The 24085-nt window shown below is 41.1% G+C and overlaps 1 protein-coding gene across 8 annotated transcripts in view; it reads right to left on the reverse strand.

Moving 5' to 3' along the window:
- Positions 1 to 24085, reverse strand: part of LOC139621818 (neurexin-3b) — a 290171-nt gene that overhangs the window by 168019 nt on the left and 98067 nt on the right. For 7 of the 8 annotated variants that reach the window (XR_011691090.1, XM_071478691.1, XM_071478689.1 and 4 more), the window contains 7 exons: positions 7856 to 8059; positions 6167 to 6193; positions 4436 to 4555; positions 3718 to 3830; positions 3084 to 3352; positions 2547 to 2737; positions 1597 to 1770 (listed from right to left, as the gene is read on the reverse strand). Coding sequence is in view for 7 of the 8 variants with exons in the window: in XM_071478691.1 (XP_071334792.1) it covers positions 1597 to 1770; positions 2547 to 2737; positions 3084 to 3352; positions 3718 to 3830; positions 4436 to 4555; positions 6167 to 6193; positions 7856 to 8059 (1098 nt within the window). In the remaining variant the exon portion in view is untranslated. Of the gene's footprint in view, positions 1 to 662; positions 690 to 1596; positions 1771 to 2546; positions 2738 to 3083; positions 3353 to 3717; positions 3831 to 4435; positions 4556 to 6166; positions 6194 to 7855; positions 8060 to 24085 lie in introns of all 8 variants that reach the window. The other variant, XM_071478685.1, reaches the window with a different exon arrangement.

Consider the following 24085-nt stretch of genomic DNA (forward strand, 5'->3'; position numbering starts at 1 on the left):
AACATGATGGGTTTTTGAAAAAAAATAAATAAAAAAAAAAGAGAGAGAGAGAGAGAGAGACAAGGGCCTGATACATCAGCAGCATGCTGACGGTGTTTGGATGCGCAGTGACAGCCTCTTTCTTCTGTCTCAACTGGCATTTTCATACAAGAACACAGTGCTCGAGCTGTCTGCCTCTGCTTTTAGACAATCTACATGACAGCCACGGATTTGTCACATATACGTCACTTGTCTGGCCTCGACTGTTTACGCTCTCTAATTATAATGTGTACCCAAATTCTTTGCAGCTCTACAGGTAATGTCCTTCCACCTAGCCGGGTAGTTAGCAGGGGACATGCTATAATGTCTAACACATGTACTGTGTATCTATATTCACACTGCAGCAGTGCTGTAGTGTGAACCATCCAATAATCAAACACTTTTTCTCCCTCTGGTTGCTTAATCATTTGTTTTGCCTGCCAATTGTCTCTCTCTCTCTCTCTCTCTCTCTCTCTGTCTGTCTCTCTCTCTCTTATTCTCTTCATATTACTTTTTCTTTTCAGAGAGCAAGTCACCTCTGCCGCACCAGGGGGACATTATTGCCATAGTGACACCCACGATACATTGCACACAGCAGACTTTCAGGCGAGCAGGCCTCCGAGAGGCGGAGTTTAACCCTCTACCTTGCAGGTCGGCTTTGGTGAAACCAACTTTGTTAGCGCAGAAAGAAAATAACAAACAGAACAGAGCAGAGCGGAAACAAGAGTAAAGGTTAGTGAGGGAGCAGCATTGTTAGAGTTCTTTAAACTTGCACAAGTTTGTTAGAGAGCAACGTGGGCTGTTAGTGGGGTTCAGCTACTGTGAAAGCTCCTACATAGTGGCATCTTTTTTTTTTTTTTTTAATTTAAGTTTGTTTGGCTTTAAGTATTATGGGTCCTCCTCATAGAGGCTGCTGTGTTTGAACTTTTCTCAATCTTCTGCTGCCCTCTAGAGGAAATATGTTGAGGCCTGCACTGTACACAAGGGATATCACACTATTATGTTTTAAACGGGAAATAGAAATAATCTATAAAGCACTAAATTGGTCCAAATAGTTTTAGCATGGGAGCATAGCAGAGCACCTAATATGGATGGAAACAACCTCAAGTCAAATCTGACTATAACAGTAACAGTTTATTTGTATTCTGTTTTAGTAACTCGCTAAAATGCCTGAATATGGTCATTTCAGGCGCTGGAGAGGGGAAGAGATCATGATGGTGGTTAAACATAAGAGCACTCAGGGGGTTAATTTAAAATATCTTACCCTGTAAAATGATCTACAATTTAGAATAACTGATTTCTTTTTTCACTTTCATTGCTTTTGTCGCCTAAGTTTTAGTGCTTCCATTTATCCAAAAATAAATTGATGCAACATAAAAAGTTAACAAGCCATTATTAAAGAAACTGAATGACAAATTTTATCCTCTAATGCGACAAATACCTGGCGAAGAAGAAAGAAAATAAGCAGGATTAACAATGCCAGCCGATGGCTTTAAGGGCCACTGAAGAGCCGTCTAATTAGACTAATAAATCTCACACGGCAAGTCATGATTCTTATACGCTACGGGCCATCTGTACCTTCACAGCCACGCTCAATCTGCCCGCTGCGGAAAAGGGCATCATTGATGAGGTCTGGCAGGCGGCCATTGAGGTCAACTGAGGCCAAGCAGCCCTGGAAGCCTTCCCGAGAAACCACCAGCTTAGGGAGGTTCTGGTACATGTTGGGTCCCAGACCTCCGATGAACAGGTCACCTGAAGGGAGATGGGGAGGGAGGGAGGAAGGGAGGGAGAGGCAAAAGAATGTGTAAACGAAGCAGATATCAGGCTAATTTGGGGCTGATTCCATTAAAGTCAAATAACACACAACTATGAAATCTGATGGTTCATTTCAACCTGAAGAACATCGCCTGTTCATGAGAAGACACATGTGATTTGATATACTGTAAGTCTTCCTGTTCCACTCCATTTTTGGGCTTGTTTCATTCACAAAAGTGTCACTAAAGACTAAAAAGGTCAGAGTTCACACAGCAGACTTGCTGTTAGAAACCAGCAGACAAAAGCGTAACAATGCTAACAGTGTCAGAAGAGGCACTAGAGGACTTGAAACTATTGTATTTGCATTTTGATTGCGTTGTTCCAGATCTCTGACTTCATGTAAAACTCAAATGTGGATGTTTAATTAAAATGTTTAAGTACCTCTGATTCAAAGTGTATCTGCTGTGAGGAAAATTAAATGCTGATTCACTCTAACACTGTTTTATAACATATCTCCTCATCTGTGGGGAGGAGGTGAAGTCACAACATTAAAATTCAATCAGTCATAAGTCTTAAGTGTTACAGTAAAGTCAAGCTTCTTGATTGTGTCATGTCTGAAGATTTCAGATTTATGACTCAGGTCTAAATGAAGTCCAGGTGATGTGTGGGAACACTGTTGAGGATGTGGGGATACTGTTGGGGTTGTATGATTATCTTTGACTTAGAACATGATGATGATAATTTGAATTTCTCTGAAAGGGAGGATGTGGTACCTTTAAGGTCGAGGTTCTTGGCTCCGTTGACATTCTGGGTAACTGACTTTGAGTCCACCTTGAGTGTGTGTGTGTTGGAAACATCCCGTGTGATAACCACGTTGTGCCACTGGTTATCGTTCAGTGGGTTGTCGCTGTTCCCCTTCAGCAGACTTGGCCCATTCCCCAGGTCGAACACATAGTGGATGAACCTGGTAGGGAAGATCAGGGTTTGTTAGTGTATGTTTGTGTGTGTGTGTGTGTGTGTGTATGTGTGTGTGTGTGTGTGTGTGTGTATGTGCTATATGACTATTCTTATCATCCTAGACTGATTGATTTTAGCAGAAAAACTCCCACAAACACAACTGGCAGTTAAACTGATGACAATCTTTACTGCGACTCAGTGATTTTTATTCTTTTACAATCTCAGAAAAGGTGCAACAGAGATTTGGGATCAATAGTTGGTCAGCATTGTTCAATTAATCACACCTTAAGAAACAAACCACCTAAGATGCTATTTTAATTGTAATAACAGTCGCTGGACTAGAGGACCCTCACCCTTTGACCAGCTCGACAGCGATGAAGTCATTCCCGTCTCCGCTGTTGAAGATGATGAAACCGTCCGGCGAGGTGGTTTTGAACTGAAAGAAGAGGTGCATTGTGGTGTACGCCTGCAGAGTGGCCAAGCCCAGGTAACTGCCCTTGGTCTTGAAGGTCACGGGGTCAGCGATGATGAAGCGCATGCCGAAACGGGCGTTGAGCTCGCAGAAGTCGATGTCCCCGTTCTTGCACATGTCGATGTACTGCATCCCGTTGAACTTCAGGCTCTGTGGGGAGAGTCATTGAGAGATGGTGTAAGAGATAAATTGTGAAGCGACTTTTACTTAATTGGACCCAGATTTCCATGGTAACAGAGTACACAAAGTTGCCAAAGGACAAACCCACAATTACGTGTTTCAGTCCGACCCAATCAAAGGAAACAATCATCATGAACATATTTTAAGGCACAAAGAGTTAGATTATAACCTGTACATATACTGTACCTTTCATTCTCACATTTACCCACTGAGGCCCTGATCCTTGGCTTAGGTGATGAATAAAAAAACCCTCCTCTTCATATCAAGAGTTTATCAATGATCGACATTTGCTACAATTAACATCTGTGGCATCGTGAATGTCTTGCACTTCATACCTGAAGATGCCCGATGAAGGAGGAGGGAGCAGAAGAGACAAAGCGTCTCTCTGTCAAGATGCCCGTCTCCACGTTGTTGAACTCAAGACGGGTGTGGTCGCCCGCCATCTGGCCTGCGATGGAAAAGGGAGGAGAAAGGAGAAGAAGCCAAGGGATGAGGGGGTTGAAGAGGAGGAGGGCTAAGGCAACCTAATCTGAACACAACATTGGCACAATTTCACTTTCACCTCACCCAAGCTTACAGTCAAGCAAATTCAAAACTGACATATAAAGACACATTAACTGATGTCAAATGTTGAAATCACAGAACAGTAAATTGTTACATCAGGCCATTATTTATATTTTATTAATTGTCAATTTCCAAAATTGTAGCTTATATAAGTCAGACATAATCAATATTACACACGTGCTTCAAATAAGAAGCACAACATAAATTTTAATGGCAAATGACCCACATAAGTATTTTTCTTGGATTTTTATGAGACGATCAAAATGCTGTTTTACATCTTTTTCCTCAGAAAAATGAATCAGTATTGGTATCTCGCTCATTAAATTTAATTTGGCTGACTCATAAAATGGCATCGTTAATACCAAATATGATATCAAATAAAGATATTGGAACCGTCTTCATTGCCAAAAAAGAAAGAAAGAAAAGGAAAAAGACATGTATACCATGGATATTGCAAAACAGCAGGTAAACTGTTCACAAGAGAAATACCTTCAGCCATGTCGTCGTCCACAGTGAGCTTGAAGTTTTTACCGCGGCGGACTACTCGTACCGAGTGCCACTCATTGTCGTTGAGCTTTTGTCCGGCATAAAGAACCTCAGGACCCTTGCCTGAAGAGGAGGGTTAGTTAGTGAAGGGATGGGGGAAGCACAGGCACAAACCAAATCTTTGTTTTCAGGCAGGAGATTGGTTAAGTTAACCAGGAAAAGATTCCTTATTTGATGTGAAACAAATGTCTCAGATTAAAAAAAGATACTTCTCATTTAGAAATAGTAGGTTCACTTGCCAAACAAAAATTTGGTTTGGTTCAGACAACAGAGGAAAACAATACAAATCACAACTGACGGCAAAATAAAAGAAAACATTTGCTGTTACTCAGAGAGGACTCAAAATCCATGACTCAACCAAAAGAGTCCAGGTAGAATTTAATATAACTGTCTCCCTCTCTCTCTTGCTCATATCCCATTGGCTGATAGATTTGAATGATCCCTCCAAGTTATACCCTAACCTCATTCAGACTTAATTAATTCCAGTTTAATTACAGTGAACAGATTTACAGAAATGGAGTTTTACTGCAGCTTTTAATACAGTAGGTATAGCCGGCAGAGCCTTAGTAAAGTAATTCATGTAACCAACCACTTGAGGGCAGTCGAGCCACACTGTTCACGTTTAAGGTCTGAGCAGCTAATTCAGAGTCCTGAGGCCGCTGAATAATATTGAATCCAGGTTTTAAATTCAGAGAAGCAGTATTGTTTAGTCGCTCAGTGATTTCTTGACCAGAATAAGGATTTTAATTTGGTGACTAAACTTATGTTGTCCATTGCAGGCGCAGCTCTGCAGACAACGTCTATAATTTGTATATGAAGAGGGCAAAATTAAGTCTCCATGTTTCTCAATCTTTCACCTATGCTTCAAGACAACATTTCTAATCCTTTTTATGTTTCTGGTGTGACTGTTCATCACATCAGGATGCACTGGTTGCAAGCTGAAGAAAACTTGTGACGGCCAAGAAATCAAAATGCACTAAGCAGCTCTCTTATAAGCGTGCTGTTGCAACACATTGAGTTGGATCTGTGAAATGCTGGGATCAGCAGTATGCTAAATATGTCTAAATTATTATTAAGTGCAAAACTGACATAACTGGATTGATTAACGTGCACTGAAGAATTAGATTTAAATGAAATATAAAAAAATATGGAGACCTAATCTCCTTTAGAATTTTAACCTTGCGCTTTGCGACCAGAAACCCCTTTTCCATTTCCACCTTGAAAAATAAGAGTCCTCTTCATGAGTAAGAGCATGTCTGCTAACACCTTCTGTTTATCATATTAGGAGCCTATATACTGCAGTACGTAAAATAATGAAGGCAAGAAAACAAAGCAAGTGAGACACACAGCAATATATTACAGTATAATTGGGAAAACAATATGGCCCATAGAGAAAGTGCAAATGTTCAGTGAGTAGCTATAGGCACACAGGGGAAGATTAAGAACTAGTTGCCTGAATTAATTTGAAAAAAATGGGCCATTTAAAATATATAGAGTACATTAAGTCTGATTTGCATAACTTTGATCTCTGGCTATGACTTTTCCCATTCTTATCTGAGAAATCCTCTTATCAGTCCCCTGCATTCACACATTCCTGCCCTTACATCTAGCACACAGGCTATAATCAAACATTGATTGAAGGAAGAAGGCTGCAGAAGAAGAATGTTGACTTACTGGTGTTACAGTTTATCCTGACACAGTCTAGATGGGGAGGGGAGAATAAGTGACAGATGAAATCGCATCCTTCAAGGTTATGGCTGCAGACATCCAAGAGTAAGAAAAGCCACCTTCCGGGGACGGTCACATGACGCCGGCAGCCATTTTTGCCTGGATGGCTACTGATGGTCAATATTAGACTGATAGTGGAAATCCAATTTAATCCCAATCCAATTCTTTCAAAATAACATTATGCTAATACTGTTCAATGTGAATCAACTGATTAAAATAAGATGTTTTCTTTGGTTTAATTTGATCAAACTTGCATTTCATTAGAGGTCTGAGTGTTATTGTCCGAAAAGTCAAAATGGGGTTTGGCTACACGTTCAATTGTTCAATTTCAAAATGGTCGCTTGCAATTCAATGGCCACATCGATTTCGCAACCCAGCAAATGGAGCTAAAATACTGTACTAGTAGCCCACTGTATGAAGTGAAATGAAGCAGTTTTAGATCACATCTCATTAAAATTAGGGCTCTTTTTGAAAATCTCCACCCAAGGGAGAGCGCTGAACCTGTGATCGGCAGGTGCAGGTTGAAATCCATGTGACCAGGCTGGTCATGTGCCGTCAACCGCAACAGAAAAGTGGGAGCAAACAGCCTCGAGCCACGCAGCACCAACACCGTACAGAGGCCTAAAGACCCCATCTCAGAGGATCCTATGGAAGCTATGGAAAACAGGGCCCTATGAATTAAATGGATGAAGTTAGAATTTGAAATTTATTAAGATTTTAAAGGTGAACAGTTTGGAAAAGAGACCACATTGCACATTAAAAACATGAAATATGGACTACATATGGTCCATGTTTTTAGCAGATGTGGTAACCAAGTATATTGGATTCCATAATAAAGGAGTTACATTCAGGTGCTTTGTATTTTTACATAGGCTTCAATTTTAGGCTCATTGGTATAAAGGGCTGCACTCTACTTAAGTGTACCACTCATGCCACCATCTGCAGGCGCGCTGGGTGCAGTGGCATCGGGCTGTTTGCCAGATGGGCCGCAGGCTCAGGGCCTTTGAAGGGGTGAGTGCCATCTTTGAACAAGGCATGGGAGATGCCAGCTAGACCAAGGGTTACTAATGGAAAGAGAGAAACATGAACCTGCTATCATGAGGAAAAGAATGAAAAAAAAAAAAGACCACAGGGACAAAAATGCACACAATCAGTGCAGCACTAAAATCTACAAAATGCTTACCTGCACTTCTGAATAGATGGCAGAATATAATCTGAAATGTTGCTATGTCTGAGGACAGTGCCATCTATTAAAGTAATTTAAAAAGCAAAATGCTGTGCCTTTGGGAAAAATCTTTTTGTCCACAATAATGAGCGTGACTTAAATGATCTATGATCTGTTCAAAAGATGTGCTGCAGAGCATGGATAACTTTGTTAAGTGTTAGATTGATGGATAAAAGATTAAAAATCTACAAAGACAACTCAGCATCAAGGCAGAAAAAGTTACAATTCAGGCAAAAACAGTACATGCAACTACAAAGACAAACTAGAAAAACTGGGTTTAGTACGTGTTAGGTCTAGTATCACGTCTGGACCATAAAGAAAATATACAAAAGAACGAAAAACACAGAAACAGCTGGGCCTCCTCTTGAACTTGAGGGGAGGTAAACCAACAGGGGCGGCTTATACGATACCTAGGTTGACAGTCAGTTTGACCCTGCCGCTGTCCAGCTCGAGCCGCAACGTGTCCGCCGACTCGCGGGACGTGGCGGCCATGAGCAGGCCAAAGGCCCGCTGGGACATGAAGCGGAGGGAGACGTCCTCGGCCTCGGTGTGCATGACGTTTGGCATCACAACCTTCATGTACATGCTGCCATCGTACGACAGGATCGAAGACTCTGTGAGAGGAAGAGACAAAGTGTTGAAATATTGATGGTGATTTAAGCACAAATATCTTTGATGTATGTGGTACCAGCAAGGAGAGGCTGTGTCCATTTCTGTGTGTGTGTGTGTGTGTGTGTGTGTGTGTGTGTGTGATCATAACAGCATAAATACAGCAATATATTTCATACACTTCACCTCCTTCTGACAGCTTTGTTTATGCTACCAAGGCTTCCGATAAGATAAAAGAGAATGCGTGCTGTGAAAGCAAACACACATATACACACGCACACATACGCACACGCATGCTTGGTGAAGAAAAGTGAACCTAATTTAAAGTTGGAACCCGCTTGCATGTGGGTCCCTTTATAGTTTATCTGTGGGAAACACACAGTGACAGACACGCACACAAGTGTCTCACATGCCCAGTTGCAGCTGTATTCATCATCCATCGAGTGACAGGTGAGTGTCTGGGAGCTCAGGCTGCTGAAGGCAGCACACAGGCTGCTCAGCGTGCAGAAAATTAAATCATCATGCTACTTCCTCCTCTCCCTGGCGACTCCTCTCTATAGCTGTTGGTTGTTGTCTTTACTCTAACTGTGAAATCCTGACATTTAAAATCGGCGTGGAAGACGCAAGAACAACTGCACTTGAACGCCACACAAACTGTCTTGTAGTTAAAAAAGAGACAACGAGAATAAATAGGTGGTGTTGGTCGAAAGGCTGCTGGGCTGGGCTGGACTGGATCGTATTCCCCTTCTTATGGGTTGGAAAGGCAGAGGAGAGAGCCAGAGCGAGTGTGGCAAAGAGAGAGGAGGCCTGTCAGCAGACTGGAAGCCTCTTGGGGAGAGAGAGACAGATTAAAAAGGGTATCCAACCATGAAATACCTGTTTTGACACCTCAGCTTTTAAAGAAAAAATAGCCCTGTGGCCTCTGAAATGCACCACCATTTGGCTGCATCTAGGGAACCACTGAGGCTGTAGGTGAACATCACACGAGAGAGGGGTTGTACCTGTAAGCAATGCAATGTCACATGTCGCATACTGCTTTTCCTTCTCTTTTACACGTGGTCTGCTGAACAAGGTGCCGTTTTCAGGTCAATGTGTTGAAGAAAAAAATGTTCACTTATGCAAAAGGTAATGCATTATAAGTACTATTGGATTTTGCTTCACTTAGATGTCAAAATTCATGCGACATGCTGCAAAATTCATGTATAAGCAGAGTGAGATCGCTAGACCATTCATCTCAGCAAGAAGCGCTCTGCTATAAAAATCCCACATTTGTCTGTGTTGCTTTTAGGGCTGTTGTAAAATCCATTCCATGAACAAGCTGTCGACTGTGTGGGTACAGTAGCCTGGAGGATAATGAAACCTTGGCTCACCATTGTTCTGCTCAATTTTAAATTGCACAGGCTCCCTCTCTCTTCCAGTCTCCTTTGCTCTCTCTCTCTCTCTCTCTCTCTCTTACACACACACATTAAAAAAAAGGAAGGCCTCAAATATCCACACATGCATGCACCCCAGCCAGTTCACAGACGGATCTCCTAACTGACAGAGGCATATATTGATTTGTGAGCCAGGTCAGGTCCTGGCCTTACACTGAGAAAAAAAAAAAAAAAAAAAAAAAACGTGGTGAGAGTCAATCTGAAGCTCAGAAAACTCAAAGAGACAAGGAAGGACGTGAAAAACACCCGATAAAACAAACTGTGATGTCCACTCTGGAGTTTAAGAACACATGGCGCAGAGCTTCAGGTAAACCATCTCTGAAAATTGTAGCTATGAGAATTTGAAATTGGAGCTTGTTGTCATTTGTTTGTCATTTCTTAAAGATCAGAGTTGCTCACTGGCTTTCAAATACATTTCTTTATGCACCCTGTTTAAATTGCAGGGTCTAAAACAGACCTCTGCCGGAATTCAGTTGCATCTTTAATGTAGTTATTGACCCACAGGTTGGAATAATAAAACCACTGGAACCCAATAGGTAACAGTAATACACTATAATGTTATATATATAGTGTTATCATACGTGACAAAAAGAGACGAGTGTACAGCCACATTTAATGGCCAATGACTGTAAATAAATGTAGCTTTAGGATTCTGACATTATGCTATGCTACCACACTGCTGTTTACCAGATATGTTTGCCATGTTCACAATCCTTGTTTAGCGTGTTAGCATGCTTACATTTGCAAATTAGCACTAAACACAAAGAATTTTATGGAATTTCATTACATTTTGAAGTATTTAGTCATGACTTTATGAATATTTTAGAAATGCCTAAACAAAAGATATCTAATACAATAGGAGTGATTTGCCCCTTTAAATGTTTTTTAACTATTTATGGTTGCAAAATACCCCAACAAATCAATTTAAAAATCTTCCTACCAGATAAACAGACTGTGTTCCACAGTGTTCTGTTGCTTTTTAAGTAAGACACAACAGACTAACAATCAATTTTTAAGGTCTGTTTTGGTGCACTGGATCCTTTTTGGAGCAAAGTAGTCCCCATCATGTCTGACTGTCATCGATTACTTTCAGCAGGGATCAGCTGTGTTGCAGTCAAATGGCTTTTTATTGTCTTAGAAAGGAGTAGGGACGTTTTTGGTTGACTGCAGTTCAATGTATTTTATTCCCACGGCATGACTCTCTCAGCTTTGAGTGGCAGAAAACCAAAACAGAAAAAAGGCTGAGTTTATTTTGAACACTCCACTCGGTTTATTTAGAATTACTGAAGGTAGGTTTAAGAGGTGGGTCAACGAGAAATCCCAGTAAATTTCAACTCCTTACTGACAAGGAGTGATTGACAGGACAGAATCACCTCTCTGCCTCATACAATACTTCTCTTCACCAGTCAAGTGTGCCGTTTTTCTGTACAACTAACTTTGAAATTAGACTAGGACTCCATAATCAGTAATAAAATACTAATTATGAACAATAAGACAAAAACAAGACTACCAGACATGAGGGGTTGAGTAAAAGATGTTGATTTGTTATCTTGCTAATCTTTGTCCACCAAAGTGTTAATTTATTAGTAGTGATAACTGAATCTAGATTTAAGAGTATGGTACACAAACACACCAGCTGTAGCTGTGTTGGTCATCAACTCTTAATTCCCCTCAGCAGTGTCCTCCTTTTCTAGGTTCATATTGGTGGGCCTGCCCACAGCCCTGCAGTGCTGAGCACACCCTCCTGTTCTCATAAGGAAAATTCAAAGTGACATGGTTTGCAATAAACAACTTGCCCATATTGAACTAACTGTACTAGACATTGGTATTTTTAAAAGCGTGAGATGCTTTAAAGGAAGGTTCAGTTCATTACAACTTGGATCTCATTTGGTAGTTTCAGGCCATTATTTCTAATAGTTGTGATAGTATTACATTTCACATAATCGTGATATAGGAACACAGCAACATAACTATAACACAGTCCAGTGGGGCAAAGGACACAGGCAGTCAGACGATCTAACAGGTTATCAACAAGCAATTTAAACAGATTATATTATTTGAGGGTAAACTGAAGGTGAGTGTCCACAAAATGCCGATAATAATCCCTCGTTGACACAGGCAACTGTGGTTGAACCACACAGGTTATCTTAACCTAACCACAGAGTGTAAAGAATGATAATTTGTGGTTTTATGGGTTATCCTCAGGAAGTCAGAATACAGTCGTGGCCAAAAGTTTTGAGAATGACACAAATATTAATTTTCACAAAGTCTACTGCTTCAGTTTTTATAATGGCAATTTGCATATACTCCAGAATGTTATGAGGAGTGATCAGCTCAACAGCAATTAATTGCAAACTCCCTCTTTGCCTTGAAAATGAACTTTATCCCCAAAAAAACATTTCCACTGCATTTCAGCCCTGCCACAAAAGGACCAGCTAACATCATTTCAATGATTCCTCCGTTAACACAGGTGTGGGTGTTGATGAGGACAAGGCTGGAGATCAATCTGTCATGAATGAGTTAGAATAACAGACTGGACACTTTAAAAGGAGGATGGTGCTTGACATCATTGTTCCTCTTCTGTTAACCATGGTTACCTGGAAACTCGTGTAGTCATCATTGCATTGCACAAAAAGGGCCTATAACAGCAAAGTTTATAGCAGCTAGTAAGATTGCATCTCAGTCAACCATCTATCGGATTATCAAGAACTTCAAGGAGAGAGGTTCAATTGTTGCCAAACAGGCTCCAGGGCACCCAAGAAAGTCCAGCAAGCACCAGGACCGTCTCCTAAAGTTGTTTCAGCTGCGGGATCAGGCCACCACCAGTGCAGAGCTTGCTCAGGAATGGCAGCAGGCAGGTGTGAGTGCATCTGCACGCACAGTGAGGCGAAGACTTTTGGAGGAAGGCCTGGTGTCAAGAAGGGCAGCAAAGAAGCCACTTCTCTCCAGAAAAAACATCAGGGACAGACTGATATTCTGCAAAAGGTACAGGGATTGGACTGCTGAGGACTGGGGTAAAGTCATTTTCTCTGATGAATCCCCTTTCCGATTGTTTGGGGAATCTGGAAAAAAGCTTGTTCAGAGAAGACGAGGTGAGCGCTACCATCAGTCCTGTCTCATGCCAACAGTAAAGCATCCTGAGACCATTCATGTGTGGGGTTGCTTCTCAGTCAAGGGAGTGGGCTCTCTCACAATCTTGCCTAAAAACACAGCCATGAATAAAGAATGGTACCAGAACGTCCTCCGAGAGCAACTTCTCCCAACCATCCAAGAGCAGTTTGGTGATGAACAATGCCTTTTCCAGCATGATGGAGCACCTTGCCATAAAGCAAAAGTAATAACTAAATGGCTCGGGGAACAAAACATAAAGATTTTGGGTCCATGGCCAGGAAACTCCCCATATCTTAATCCCATTGAGAACTTGTGGTCAATCCTCAAGAGGCGGGTGGACAAACAAAAACCCACAAATTCTGACAAACTCCAAGCATTGATTATGCAAGAATGGACTGCCATCAGTCAGGAATTGGTCCAGAAGTTGACTGACCGCATGCCAGTGAGAATTGCAGAGGTCTTGAAAAAGAAGGGTCAACACTGCAAATATTGACTTGTTGCATGAACTCAGTGTAATTGTCAATAAAAGCTTTTGATACTTATGAAATGCTTGTAATTATATTTCAGTATACCATAGAAACATCTGACACAAACACTTAAAAACCCTGAAGCAGCAGACCCTGTGAAAATGTAATATTTGTGTCATTCTCAAAACTTTTGGCCACGACTGTACCTGGCCAAGGAAAGGTCCCAAACTTTGGGACAGAAGCAAGCTAACTGTTTCCAGTCTTTATGCTACACTAAGCTAACTAGCTGCCTGCTATAGCTTCATATTCAACAAAGTAATTTTCTTATAAAACCTAGAAGCAAATAAGCTTATTTCCCAAAAAGTAACAATTTGTTTGAACCCAGTAACCCCCCAGCAGACTTATCTTTTGCACTCCTGCTATGTTCCCAGATTTCAGAAATTACGGTTGGTAAATACCAATTGGAATGGTGTTGTATGAAACCTAAATTTCCCTTTAAGCTAGTCAGGTATCACAGCATCTCGGAGCAAGATATAGTCTCATGCAAAGCTTTCTATTGCAATTGTCAGAGCTGTAAGAAGTGGAAGCAGCTGAGCTACTGAACCAAACAGCACTTTACATTTGTAGAGAATTAAACATCAATCTCTGCAGAAAGTGAAGCCCGCTGCTGTGATTATAGTCATTCATACCCAATGCAAAGCTAATAACGGGTCTCAGCAAGATACTGCAGGTGATTGCACTCCATGTAGCCACAGTGTGTGTGCGTTCAGTGTGTGCGTTTGCATTTCGAGTCCTTTGATTGCACAACACAACATGTATGAAAGCTTAGACACAGACACAAGGCAGCGGCACAGTTGCTGCTCTGTGTCTTCGTATTTCTTAAGAAAGATATCAGCAGCAATGAGGATGTCATTTCAGATGGTAATGAAGCTGCTACTTGTCAGTCTGTGTATGTGAGTGCATGTGTGGATGCGTGTGTTTTCCAGCAAGCCCCACACTTTACATAATTAGCAGTCCAATTGAAGCAGAAGATGGAGGAGGAGGAGGAAGGCTATTAAGTGAGAAGCTTCACAAATATTCGGGGTACAGAGGGGGGAGTGCACTCGTCAAATCTCTTCAGCGTAGACACACAAACACAGACAAATACGCAAATACACAAACACACACACACACACACACACACACACACACACACACACACACACACACACACACACACGCTCATAAGTCCCGTTCAAACTCTAAAATCTGTTTTCTTTCTCTCCATTTTCCCTCTCACAGTGTTCCCATTGTTTACTTGCCTTGGCTGTGACTGTGTAGGATTATCTAATCTTTTTTTTTTTTTTCCGTAACAGAGTGACAAGTCTTTGTTTTAAATAAACAAACCAACAAGAGCCTTGACTGTGATTGTGGTGTTTAATGTGAATGCCTGTCAACCATTCTCCCACACACACACACACACACAAATGCACACACATTTTAGAGTCTGCTGTCAACAACCTTTAAAGATCAAAAATCACATCCTTATCCTGACAGCAAGGATAAGGACAGAATCTTACAGCGATAAAGAATCTTACAGGCACTAAGTGTGTCTTTGTCTCCTTTTCGTATAACAGCCTGTGAGTGAGTGTGTGTGTGTGTGTGTGTGTGTGTGTGTGTGTGTGTGTGTGTTTGTACTGTGTTTTTGTAATATGCGTATACACAATAAGGCAGTAGGAAATGCCTGCACTCAACGGAGGAGGCTGTTGGATGTGGACGTTATCCACAGTAATCCACATCACGTGATTCACTCTAGAGACACTCCCACACTTGCACACACACACACACACACACATACACACATACACACAAACTGACTGAGTCAATGATTGATTAACTGAGTGCTGATATTGATGAATTTTATAGGTCATATTTAAAGTCAAGATGTACGTTTGCCATGGCACTACGTTTTTTTTTTTCATTTGGGGTCAGAAGAGCTAACCCGGCTAAAAGCTAAAAGCACAGTCCCTCTAACTTGTTAAGGCTTAAAGCAAACTACACGTTTAGACATCCAACAGACACAGCAACATTAGTATTCAGTTGGAGTCATGTTTCTGGTCACCTGATGAATGTAAATTTAAAACGTATTTTTCTCTTACCTCTGTTTTGGTCATGACCAACTCCTGGGGGAAATATCTGGCTCACTAGCTAGCTAGTTACATCATCTTTATTCATTAGCGAGCTAGCCGCTAATTTTGTCTGCTATTTAGTTCTGGGTACAAGCTGTGCTAGCTAGCTAGCTAGCATACAGTGTAATTTGCTGAAAATGGCTGCCTGTTGCTAGAAACAGGGTTTATAATAAGAGAATGTGCAGGCGTTAAAGCCAAACCCAAGAACTCAATCTGTATGCAGCTTGTTCAGAAGTTTGAAAATGTACATGATGACAAGGGTAGCAGTGATGAGCTATGGCTTTAGCCTACATGTACACTCGTCCTTCACTGCTATCATCTGTTTTTGATACTTGCTCATTATTTCACGGCTGTTTAAGCTTGTGTGCACTGCAGTTTTTAGTTTTCAGATCATGTATTCTTTAAATTGATTGATTGATTGAATTGAAAAGAGACTAAAAAGCTTTGTAGGGCTGGGGATCTACAGAGCTGGGCAATTCTCTTTTGGTTCATCTCTACTAGTGACCTCTTTAATATTATACGAGGTCGCTTGATGTACTGTTTTAGTATTGACAGGTTGGGCTAAGACAACTAAAATATTGTACAGCCTTACTACGTCATTGTAGTATCTGTGGACACGTGGTTTTCTAAAAAGGTCACAAACCAAATTTCTTTTTAATCTCTCTTTTTTTTTTTTTTTTTACTATGTTTCTGCTATTCTAACTTAACCCAGATTTAGGAAATGAAACATACGAAGCACTTTGACGAATGACATCCCCTTCAGACAGTGAAAACTCAGGAAGAGGTCAGTACGCTCACAGGGATTACCAAATATTCTGCTGTGCTCAACCTAAGCAGGCTGAGATGAATTTATCAGGATATCAAAAATCACAAGGGCTGGTGTAGCATCAATATGAAACAGTAAGCGGTTTTGTGCATCAGACATATTGAACAGGCTTTACGCGGGGATAAGGTAAATCCGTAGAGATTTATCAACATGTGACAGATACAATCGGTATTTGAAACACGGCTCTGCACATTATAAATTAAGTATGATTTTGTAAAGGACATACTTTACTATTTATTCTTGCTGCATTTCTAGGCCAGAAACATCACGGTGAATTAATCATTCGCACGGTGTTGTTGGCTTAACCCCCCTGCTGGAATGATATTCTCCAACAGTCGCTCGTTGCTTACGCCACCATAAAATGGATTATTTAAAGCCAAGTGGCTATATTTGACCTGAAGGCCGTTGACATTTTGATTAATGACAGTTTGTGATGATTTATGGGTGTAAAACTCTTGCTTAGTGGGTCGCGGCACACATGGGCACGCATGGGTCATGTACACACACCTACAACAATTTGCAAACCCCAAACAGCGTGCATTAACCTGAAGCAGTGAATGGACTCTCTAAAAGGCAGAGGTGAAAAAGATTAAACCCTCTACAGTGCACAGGGTTAGCCTTCATGTTTGAGTTATGTCCACGTTTAAAGTACCCAAAGTAGCACTTGGGACGAACAGAAGGGCACTTTGGGGGCAAATGGACTAAACAGAGGCTCACCCAGGCCAAAGAGGGTAAATTGAAGGCAAGTCAGGTTGTGACTTTAGGGCAAAAGTGAAGACTGGAAGTGTCTGATTAGAAAATGGAAGAGGGTATAATAGAAGAACACCTCAGGACAAAAAGGCCATTCCTCCCAGCTCTTGTGATTAGAGCTGGTGACTATAAACTTTGTGAAATAAAACAATGTTTTGGGCAACTTTTACAGGCCGCTGGGATTCTCTGCTGGGAGAATTTGTTGATAAAGTAACTTTGATTTATGGTTTTGCTCTTTGAGTTTCCCCACCTTGACTGTGCATTCTGTTCTTGCATCTGCCATGAGTTGATAAAGATAAATCAGTAGATGTATTTAATGTTTGTGTTGTTGTGATGTGTTTTGCGGATAAGGAAAAAAGTAAGGGGGGATTTTAAAGGTACTTAAGATTAAAGAGCTCATCTGACGAGCAGATTGAGGATGGAGTGAGAGAGTGAGCGTGTGTGTGTGTGTGAGGCCAGTACATTCACTGCTGGCTGTAACTGTCAAGCTAACAGTATGATTGTAAATTGTAAGGTTTAAAATATGTAGAATGGGAAAGTGTGGGGGAAGAGCAGACAGCTCTCCTGTGGGTTTTCTTTTTTCCAGGCTTTTTTAAATTTCAGGAAACGCGACTTGAACTCTTCTACCAGGAGAACTTTGATCTGCCTCATTTGCAGCAACGTGTTCAACAAATGGAACAGGCTTATATTGCTGTAAAACTCCTCCACATCTGCTATACTGTGCAGTGCCTCCTGTGTAGTGTTTAAACCACTGAGTATGCAAATTAAATGTACAGCAGCTACCAATATAGGACTCCAGAGGAGAAGCTTGGCGTGATACAGCAGGCACTCACCAGTGTGTGTTTAGCTGTTACAAGCTTTACCTCACAAACTCTCAACAAAGCCAGTGCTGTCACTGACACGTCACTACAAAGATAACTCAAATATTTAAACAGAGAGAGAGAGAAACAAAATGCAGGATGTACACTCAACCAGTGAAGCACAGCTCCATCAGGGGGCAGCAAAGTCAAAGGCTGCCAGCTGCTGCTGACACCAGCTTCTCAGCTGAGCTGCTGGGCGATGCACAGGGTGGAGATGAGAGGGGTGGAAACAGGAGCAAATGGTAGAAAAAAGAAGGAGGAAGGTGACAAAATGAAGCAATGAGGAATGTGGAAAGCACAAAAGAACAGACGGGATATTAAGAGATAAAAAATAAGTAGGAGGTAAAGGTTAAAAGCTATGGGAAAAGCGAATAAAATAAATATGACAATGAAGGCATATGACATATTAAACATAATAGACCTTGAATATCATGTTCCAAAAGAAATTAATAGTAGTGAGTCCTCTCAAGCATGAGAATACAAGAAAATGCAAATTCATGCTATTTTATAAAACATACAATCACAAATACGACTGTAAAACCCCAGAGAGGGTGAGGTACTGAAGCCAGCAAAGTACTATTATGTATTTTTCCCCCCTTTTTTATCGTAAAATCAGTTAGTCTCTCTGGGAGACCTTCTCCCTGCCACCGTGAGAGGTTTGGAGACTTGTCAATTTCTCAGATGGCCGAACACTGAAGGCATGATTTCCTCTGTGTGTTCTCTCTCTCTCTCTCTCTCTCTCTCTCTCTCTCTCATGCTCCCTGTGTGTGTATGTGTGTGTGTGAGAGTGAGTGGGACAACCACACAGGCGGAAGAGGGAGGGTTTGCGTGCGAGCGTGCATTTGGAAGAACAAGAGAATGAAATGAGACACAAGACACAGAAAGCAGGGGGAAGATGGATGCAGCACATTCCCATCCTCCCTATTCAGCATAGTGTGCCACAATGAGAGTCAGGGTTTACATAACCCAGAACAGCTCCTAAGCACGCATTTAATTACAAATGGGGATTAGGGAGCAACAGCATAGTGTTCCAAGCAGCGAAAAAACGGAAACGAACAGATCGTTTTTAAAGTGCAGGAGGATCTGTTCTTCTCCCGGGTAAACATTGTCAAACAAATCTCTGCCTCTCTTACTGCTGCCTCTCTGGCATTTTCAACGATTCAGTCAACAGTTTATACTCCTCTCTCTCCCTCTCCATTTCCATCCATCCACTACTACCTCAGCCTCTTCTTGTTCCCTTTTCATTTCCATGAACTGTATGAATCGGTGGAGCCGAGTTGCGTCAGGCACTACTGGCATACTGTTCCAGCACAGGAGGATGACTGTCAGCTCGGCATGAGTCTGTCTTGTGGCGCCGCAGGCAGGAAACACCATCTTTAATGGCAGGCAACTCAAATCTCCTCGGCAGGAGAGGAGAGGAGAGGACATTTCACTCTGTATTTCTTCTGCATGTGTTCAGCGAAAATTACCACAGCTGGCATCCGCGAGAATTAAAATTCAATCGACATGACCTCCGATCACTTAGGAGCGTCTCTCTGCAAAACCATCATCTCAGCAAATGGAAAGAGGGAAAAAAGAATAAGAGGATAGTGAAATGTGGATGGATCCATTTCAGGGAGAGAGAAAAATATAAAAATAAAAAAACCTTCCAAGTCACAGCACAGTACTGTGCCCATAGCCAAACCACAGAACTCGGTTCCAAAAAAAACATGTGACACGCTTGATAATGCAGAAGATACCAAACTCATTATTCTGCTCAATTCAACGATTATTCAACAGCGGGAAAGAGATAAGTGTTAAAAGACAAGTGGAACAAAGCTGAGATGAGAGTGAACAGAGAGGCCTGTTTTTCATTGTTGGGACTGGGAAATATTTAGATAGATAGATAGATAGATAGATAGATAGATAGATAGATAGATAGATAGATATTTCTAAATGTAGGCCTGGGCAGTTTCTACACCCAGCACAACACAGGCACGTTTCAGCTTCAATTGAAATAGGATTAATTCAGCATGCTTCCCTAGGCTGCAAAACTGCAAAACAGCTCCAACATACAAACTCACACACTTCTACCAGCACACAAAATCTCAGCAGTTGGGCTTAGACCTGCATATGTGCAGCTATGTATCGTAAGATGGAGAAAAAAATGTAAGAGTGAAAAGCAAATTGCAGGAATGTCAGAGCAAAAATCCCTAACAGGACCACACATTCATTTACATACCCAGACTGCAATATTCTACTAATCTATGATGCATTTATGGCTTTATTTTGACGTTGGCTATTGGAACCACAGGAAGGATCAGATGCACATGTTTTGACATGTACCTATTGTTTTCAAAGGCTCAAGCAGCCACTAAAGATTTCAAGCAGAGTGTCAGAGTATCTTGACATATTTATTCTAAACTTAGTCAAACAATTCCTGGAAATATATCTTTTTTTTTCTCCACACATAAGGAAATACACTGTATTCATCATTCATCTTGATATATGGTGACACATTCTTGTGTATTTGTATTTCTGGAGGTACATGCCTGTCAATCACACTGCGTGTTTGTTAGCTGCACCCAAGCGGAGGAACAAATAGTTCCGGTGCTGAGAAAATAAGACAGGTCATTTATCTTGTGGCACACTGACGGGTTGAAGAGATAAAATATGAAGCACACAGCGGTTACTCACGCTACTACACATATTATTATCACTCTAATGTGAGCGTGATATAGTAACTTTAGGTGTAACGAGGAAGTGCAGGTGCGGCTGCTGCTGATGCTTCAAATCTACCACCTGCAGTGCACCACAGAGGCATCATGTGCTAAATGATGCGAACCACTTACCACATCGAGGGCCAGTGAGCCCTCACTGCCGGACTGACTATGAAATTTCAAGTGCTAAAAAAAAACGAAGAATAAAGTCATAATTTATTAAATCTATTCTGTCTAATCTACATAGTGAGGATGATGTATTTAAAGCCATGAATAAAACAATATTTGAAACATAGTGCTGAGTTGAATATATGTGTATCACATGCTGATTGCTCCGCCATTCTCCCCACTCATCAGTCTCCATTGTTAATTTGTATAACCGCCCTTCCTTTGTATTTTTAATCTCATTCTCTTTTCTTTCCTCCATTTTACACCCCCCCCCCCCCCTTGTCCTGTGTATGTATGTAAGCACTGGCCTGTTAGTCAGGGCAGACCTTGAAGTGTCATTTTCTCTGTCTGCTGAGATAAATGTCCCGGCAAAGGTGCTTATCACCCGTTTACGCTGAGAAGTGGGGCTGGGAGAAGAGGAGGGCGAGAGAAAGGCGAAGGTGAAAAGGGAGTTACAGCACAGCGGGCAGGCAGAGGAAGGGGAGGGTCATAGATGTGTGGTGGATTTCGTTTAAATCTGATAATTTCATTAAGAAGGAAGACAAGTCAAGGGAGAAACACAAACTGCTGTTTTCCACAAATTTGGCTGTCTGGAGAGAGAAGAGGAAGATGAAACTATTTTCACTTCAAGTGACAAAGCTATGGACAGCACCAAATGATTCCTCATCTTCTAAAGGCTTCCTCACCCCTCCCTCTCTGTGGGGATATCTACTTTATGATAACAGTGGAAAAGTATCTGGAAGGCGCCAGTTGTACATCTCATTCTATCACACTCAGCGATAATGGCTTTCTCCAAATGCCAACAGCTAAGCTAGGAAAAAAAAAAAAAAAAGAAAAACTGCTGAAAGGTGAGTGGCTGTGCAGCGCAAACTAAGACAGCTGCACTGTTATCAACCTTGAAGTGATGTTCTTCTATTCAAACCAAATTGTCAACCGTTAGATGGGAGTTTTATGCTGCACAAATCAACTCATCCTGTCAAACAGAAACATGACCTTGGAGACTGAGCTACAAACACTCTAATTCTTCTTTTCTTAAAATCACAAAAGCAGCATAGTGGCTCTGTGTGACTATGATTCGTATACTTTATCAAAACCAAAAAGATATGAGCTGTTTAATGTTGGCCATTTAAAACAAGAGACACAAAAACTACCAAGAGAAAACCCAAAACAAAAATGATAAACTACAGAGAGCACCATTAAAGGTAAACGCCAAAAACGATTGACTGCCTTTCATTAAAAAACAACGACAGGTACACAGTTTTATGAAGGCACCATTTCATTGATTTTACCCAACAGGTTCAGTTTAGAAGTCAGGGAGTTGGCTACTACTTGGAAAAAAATTTATTGTGGCGTCTGTGGCACTGGAGGAGCTTTCTAAAACTGAGAGGCTGAACTCAGCCTGCGTTACAAACTAGGGCTCTAGGGTTTGAAAGACCTCAACCAGACAGTAGGGCCGGGCAATTAAATGAAAGAGTATCAAAACTGACAATTGAACCTCTCACTGACTTAATCATGCTCAGTTAATTCGGTTAATACTTTCCCCAGTGCATTCATTAGCCGTCCCCTTAAAAATACCACCTTGTGTTCAGTCATGCATCACTTTTGCTACGTTAACAACTGGTGTCCACGAGGTCGGAGTTTTCGAGCCCCTAAAACAGAGACTTATGCAGCTTGACATGTTTAAGTTTTGGCTGCAGGGTTGTGTTGTAGTCTGGTTTTGCAGAAACAGAGGCTTTTGGAAACAACGGTGCAGAAACCTGCCTCACCTCCTGACTGGATCTTATCAGTCACGAGTCCCAGATGGTGGTGAAAGCAGCATGGATTGCGACCAAAGGTAACACCACCAACAACTTGGAACACAATCATATTGCCGAATATGAAGAGTGCAAGGCTCGAAAAAGAAAGAGGCCGATAAGCGCCAAAGTAATTGCTCATTATCAAGTATAGTCATCAAGGTAAAAGTTTTAAATAATCGTGATATTGATTTGAAGTCAGATCACCCAGCCCTACCAGACAGGGTCTAAAGCAGGGGTCTTCAACAGGTGGCTCGCGAGCTACTAGTAGCCCACCCCATGATTTGGAATAGCTCACCCAAAGGATGTGAGAGTGTAGTCTGTACCAGCTACAGAATCATAGCACAAACTTTAAGTAACACAACTTCACTCGGTAAATCTACTCCAAATGTAACTAAATCAAACACACAGACGTCCCCCGTGTAGAAACTGAAGTGAAATGAATTAGCTATTATAAATTCCTGTTTGTTTTGTACCATTGGATGTACTGACAACCATCACTGGATTACTTACTTTTTTCTCTGATTTCTAAGAAGATCTACGGACATTTATTTGCTCTGATGTTATCATGTCTGTGTATTCAGTTTGGATATTGATATTTGATGACTTGTTAAATTATCTTATTCATTTGATTTGTTTTGAGATCAGTTTGAGTGTTTTTATACGATATGAGAATAAATGTCACCAGTAAAATAAGACATGAGGAGCTCTCAGCCCCTTTCATTTTGTCGAGGTAGCTCTCACAGTAAAAAAGGTTGGTCGAAAGAAAGCCAGCTGTATTATGGGAAATGTAGGATCTAGTGTTTTTGGAAATTGACCCATGGTAGGAACTACAAGCCAGCATGTCTCTGCTGCTTGATTTTGATCATTCCTCTTTAATCTGTATCTCCCTCAAACATAATGGAGCTTTCAACACTAAACCAGAGGAATCTATGAGACCTTGAGTGTTCTGGAGATAATACTGGATTACACTGTATCACATTCCTTCACCGCAAATTAGAAGAGGTGATGACAGCATGACATTTTGCATGAAACTAGACTAGAGGTCACAACCTCATGCAGCTAAGCCATGTAAAGGTGACATTAAAGGTACAATACCATCAGTATAATGTAGATTCATATTCTGATTGGATGTTTAATGTTTAACATATACAATAGATACAGTATATACAAGAATGCATGTGTGCTGAGTTTCTTGTATTTGTATTCGTTGTTGGTATTTATTTAAGGAGCCTCTTCAAAAAGTGGTTGTTTTAAATAGATTAATGAGAAAATATAATGGGTTTGCATTTGGTGTGTATTGAATAAGATCCATGTACAAAATACAGCCCATACACAGGTCGACATGTGCAATCAAAATCATACAGCGGTAATTGGTACCTGACCTTAAGAAATTATTCACACAAAGGCAACCTCGTAATTACGCAAGGGTTATTATAGGGCTCGAGGATTAAGCGAGACTTTCAAAAAGATCAAGGATTTTTTTTTTTTTTTTTTTTTCCCTCCCTCTGTGGGTGGGAAAGACATTTAGATGAGCATTTGAATTATGCCACTCTAACACTGTTGGAACTGGCTTTTAGCATATCTGAGGAACTGACCCCATATGAATACAAATGGGTTTGGAAACATTTTTTTAAAGATGATTAATGGGTTATCAACTTGGGTGGAGAGATGGTGCAGCAGGAGAACCCAACCCAACAATATTTCTGCCCTTAATACCCCCATCATGTTATTAGTAGACGAATTGTAAACAACA

This window comes from Trachinotus anak, unplaced genomic scaffold (genome assembly GCF_046630095.1).
Source record: "Trachinotus anak isolate AG129_WGS33_773 ecotype Australia unplaced genomic scaffold, CSIRO_AGI_Tana_v1 ptg000005l, whole genome shotgun sequence".
Lineage (NCBI taxonomy): Eukaryota > Metazoa > Chordata > Actinopteri > Carangiformes > Carangidae > Trachinotus > Trachinotus anak.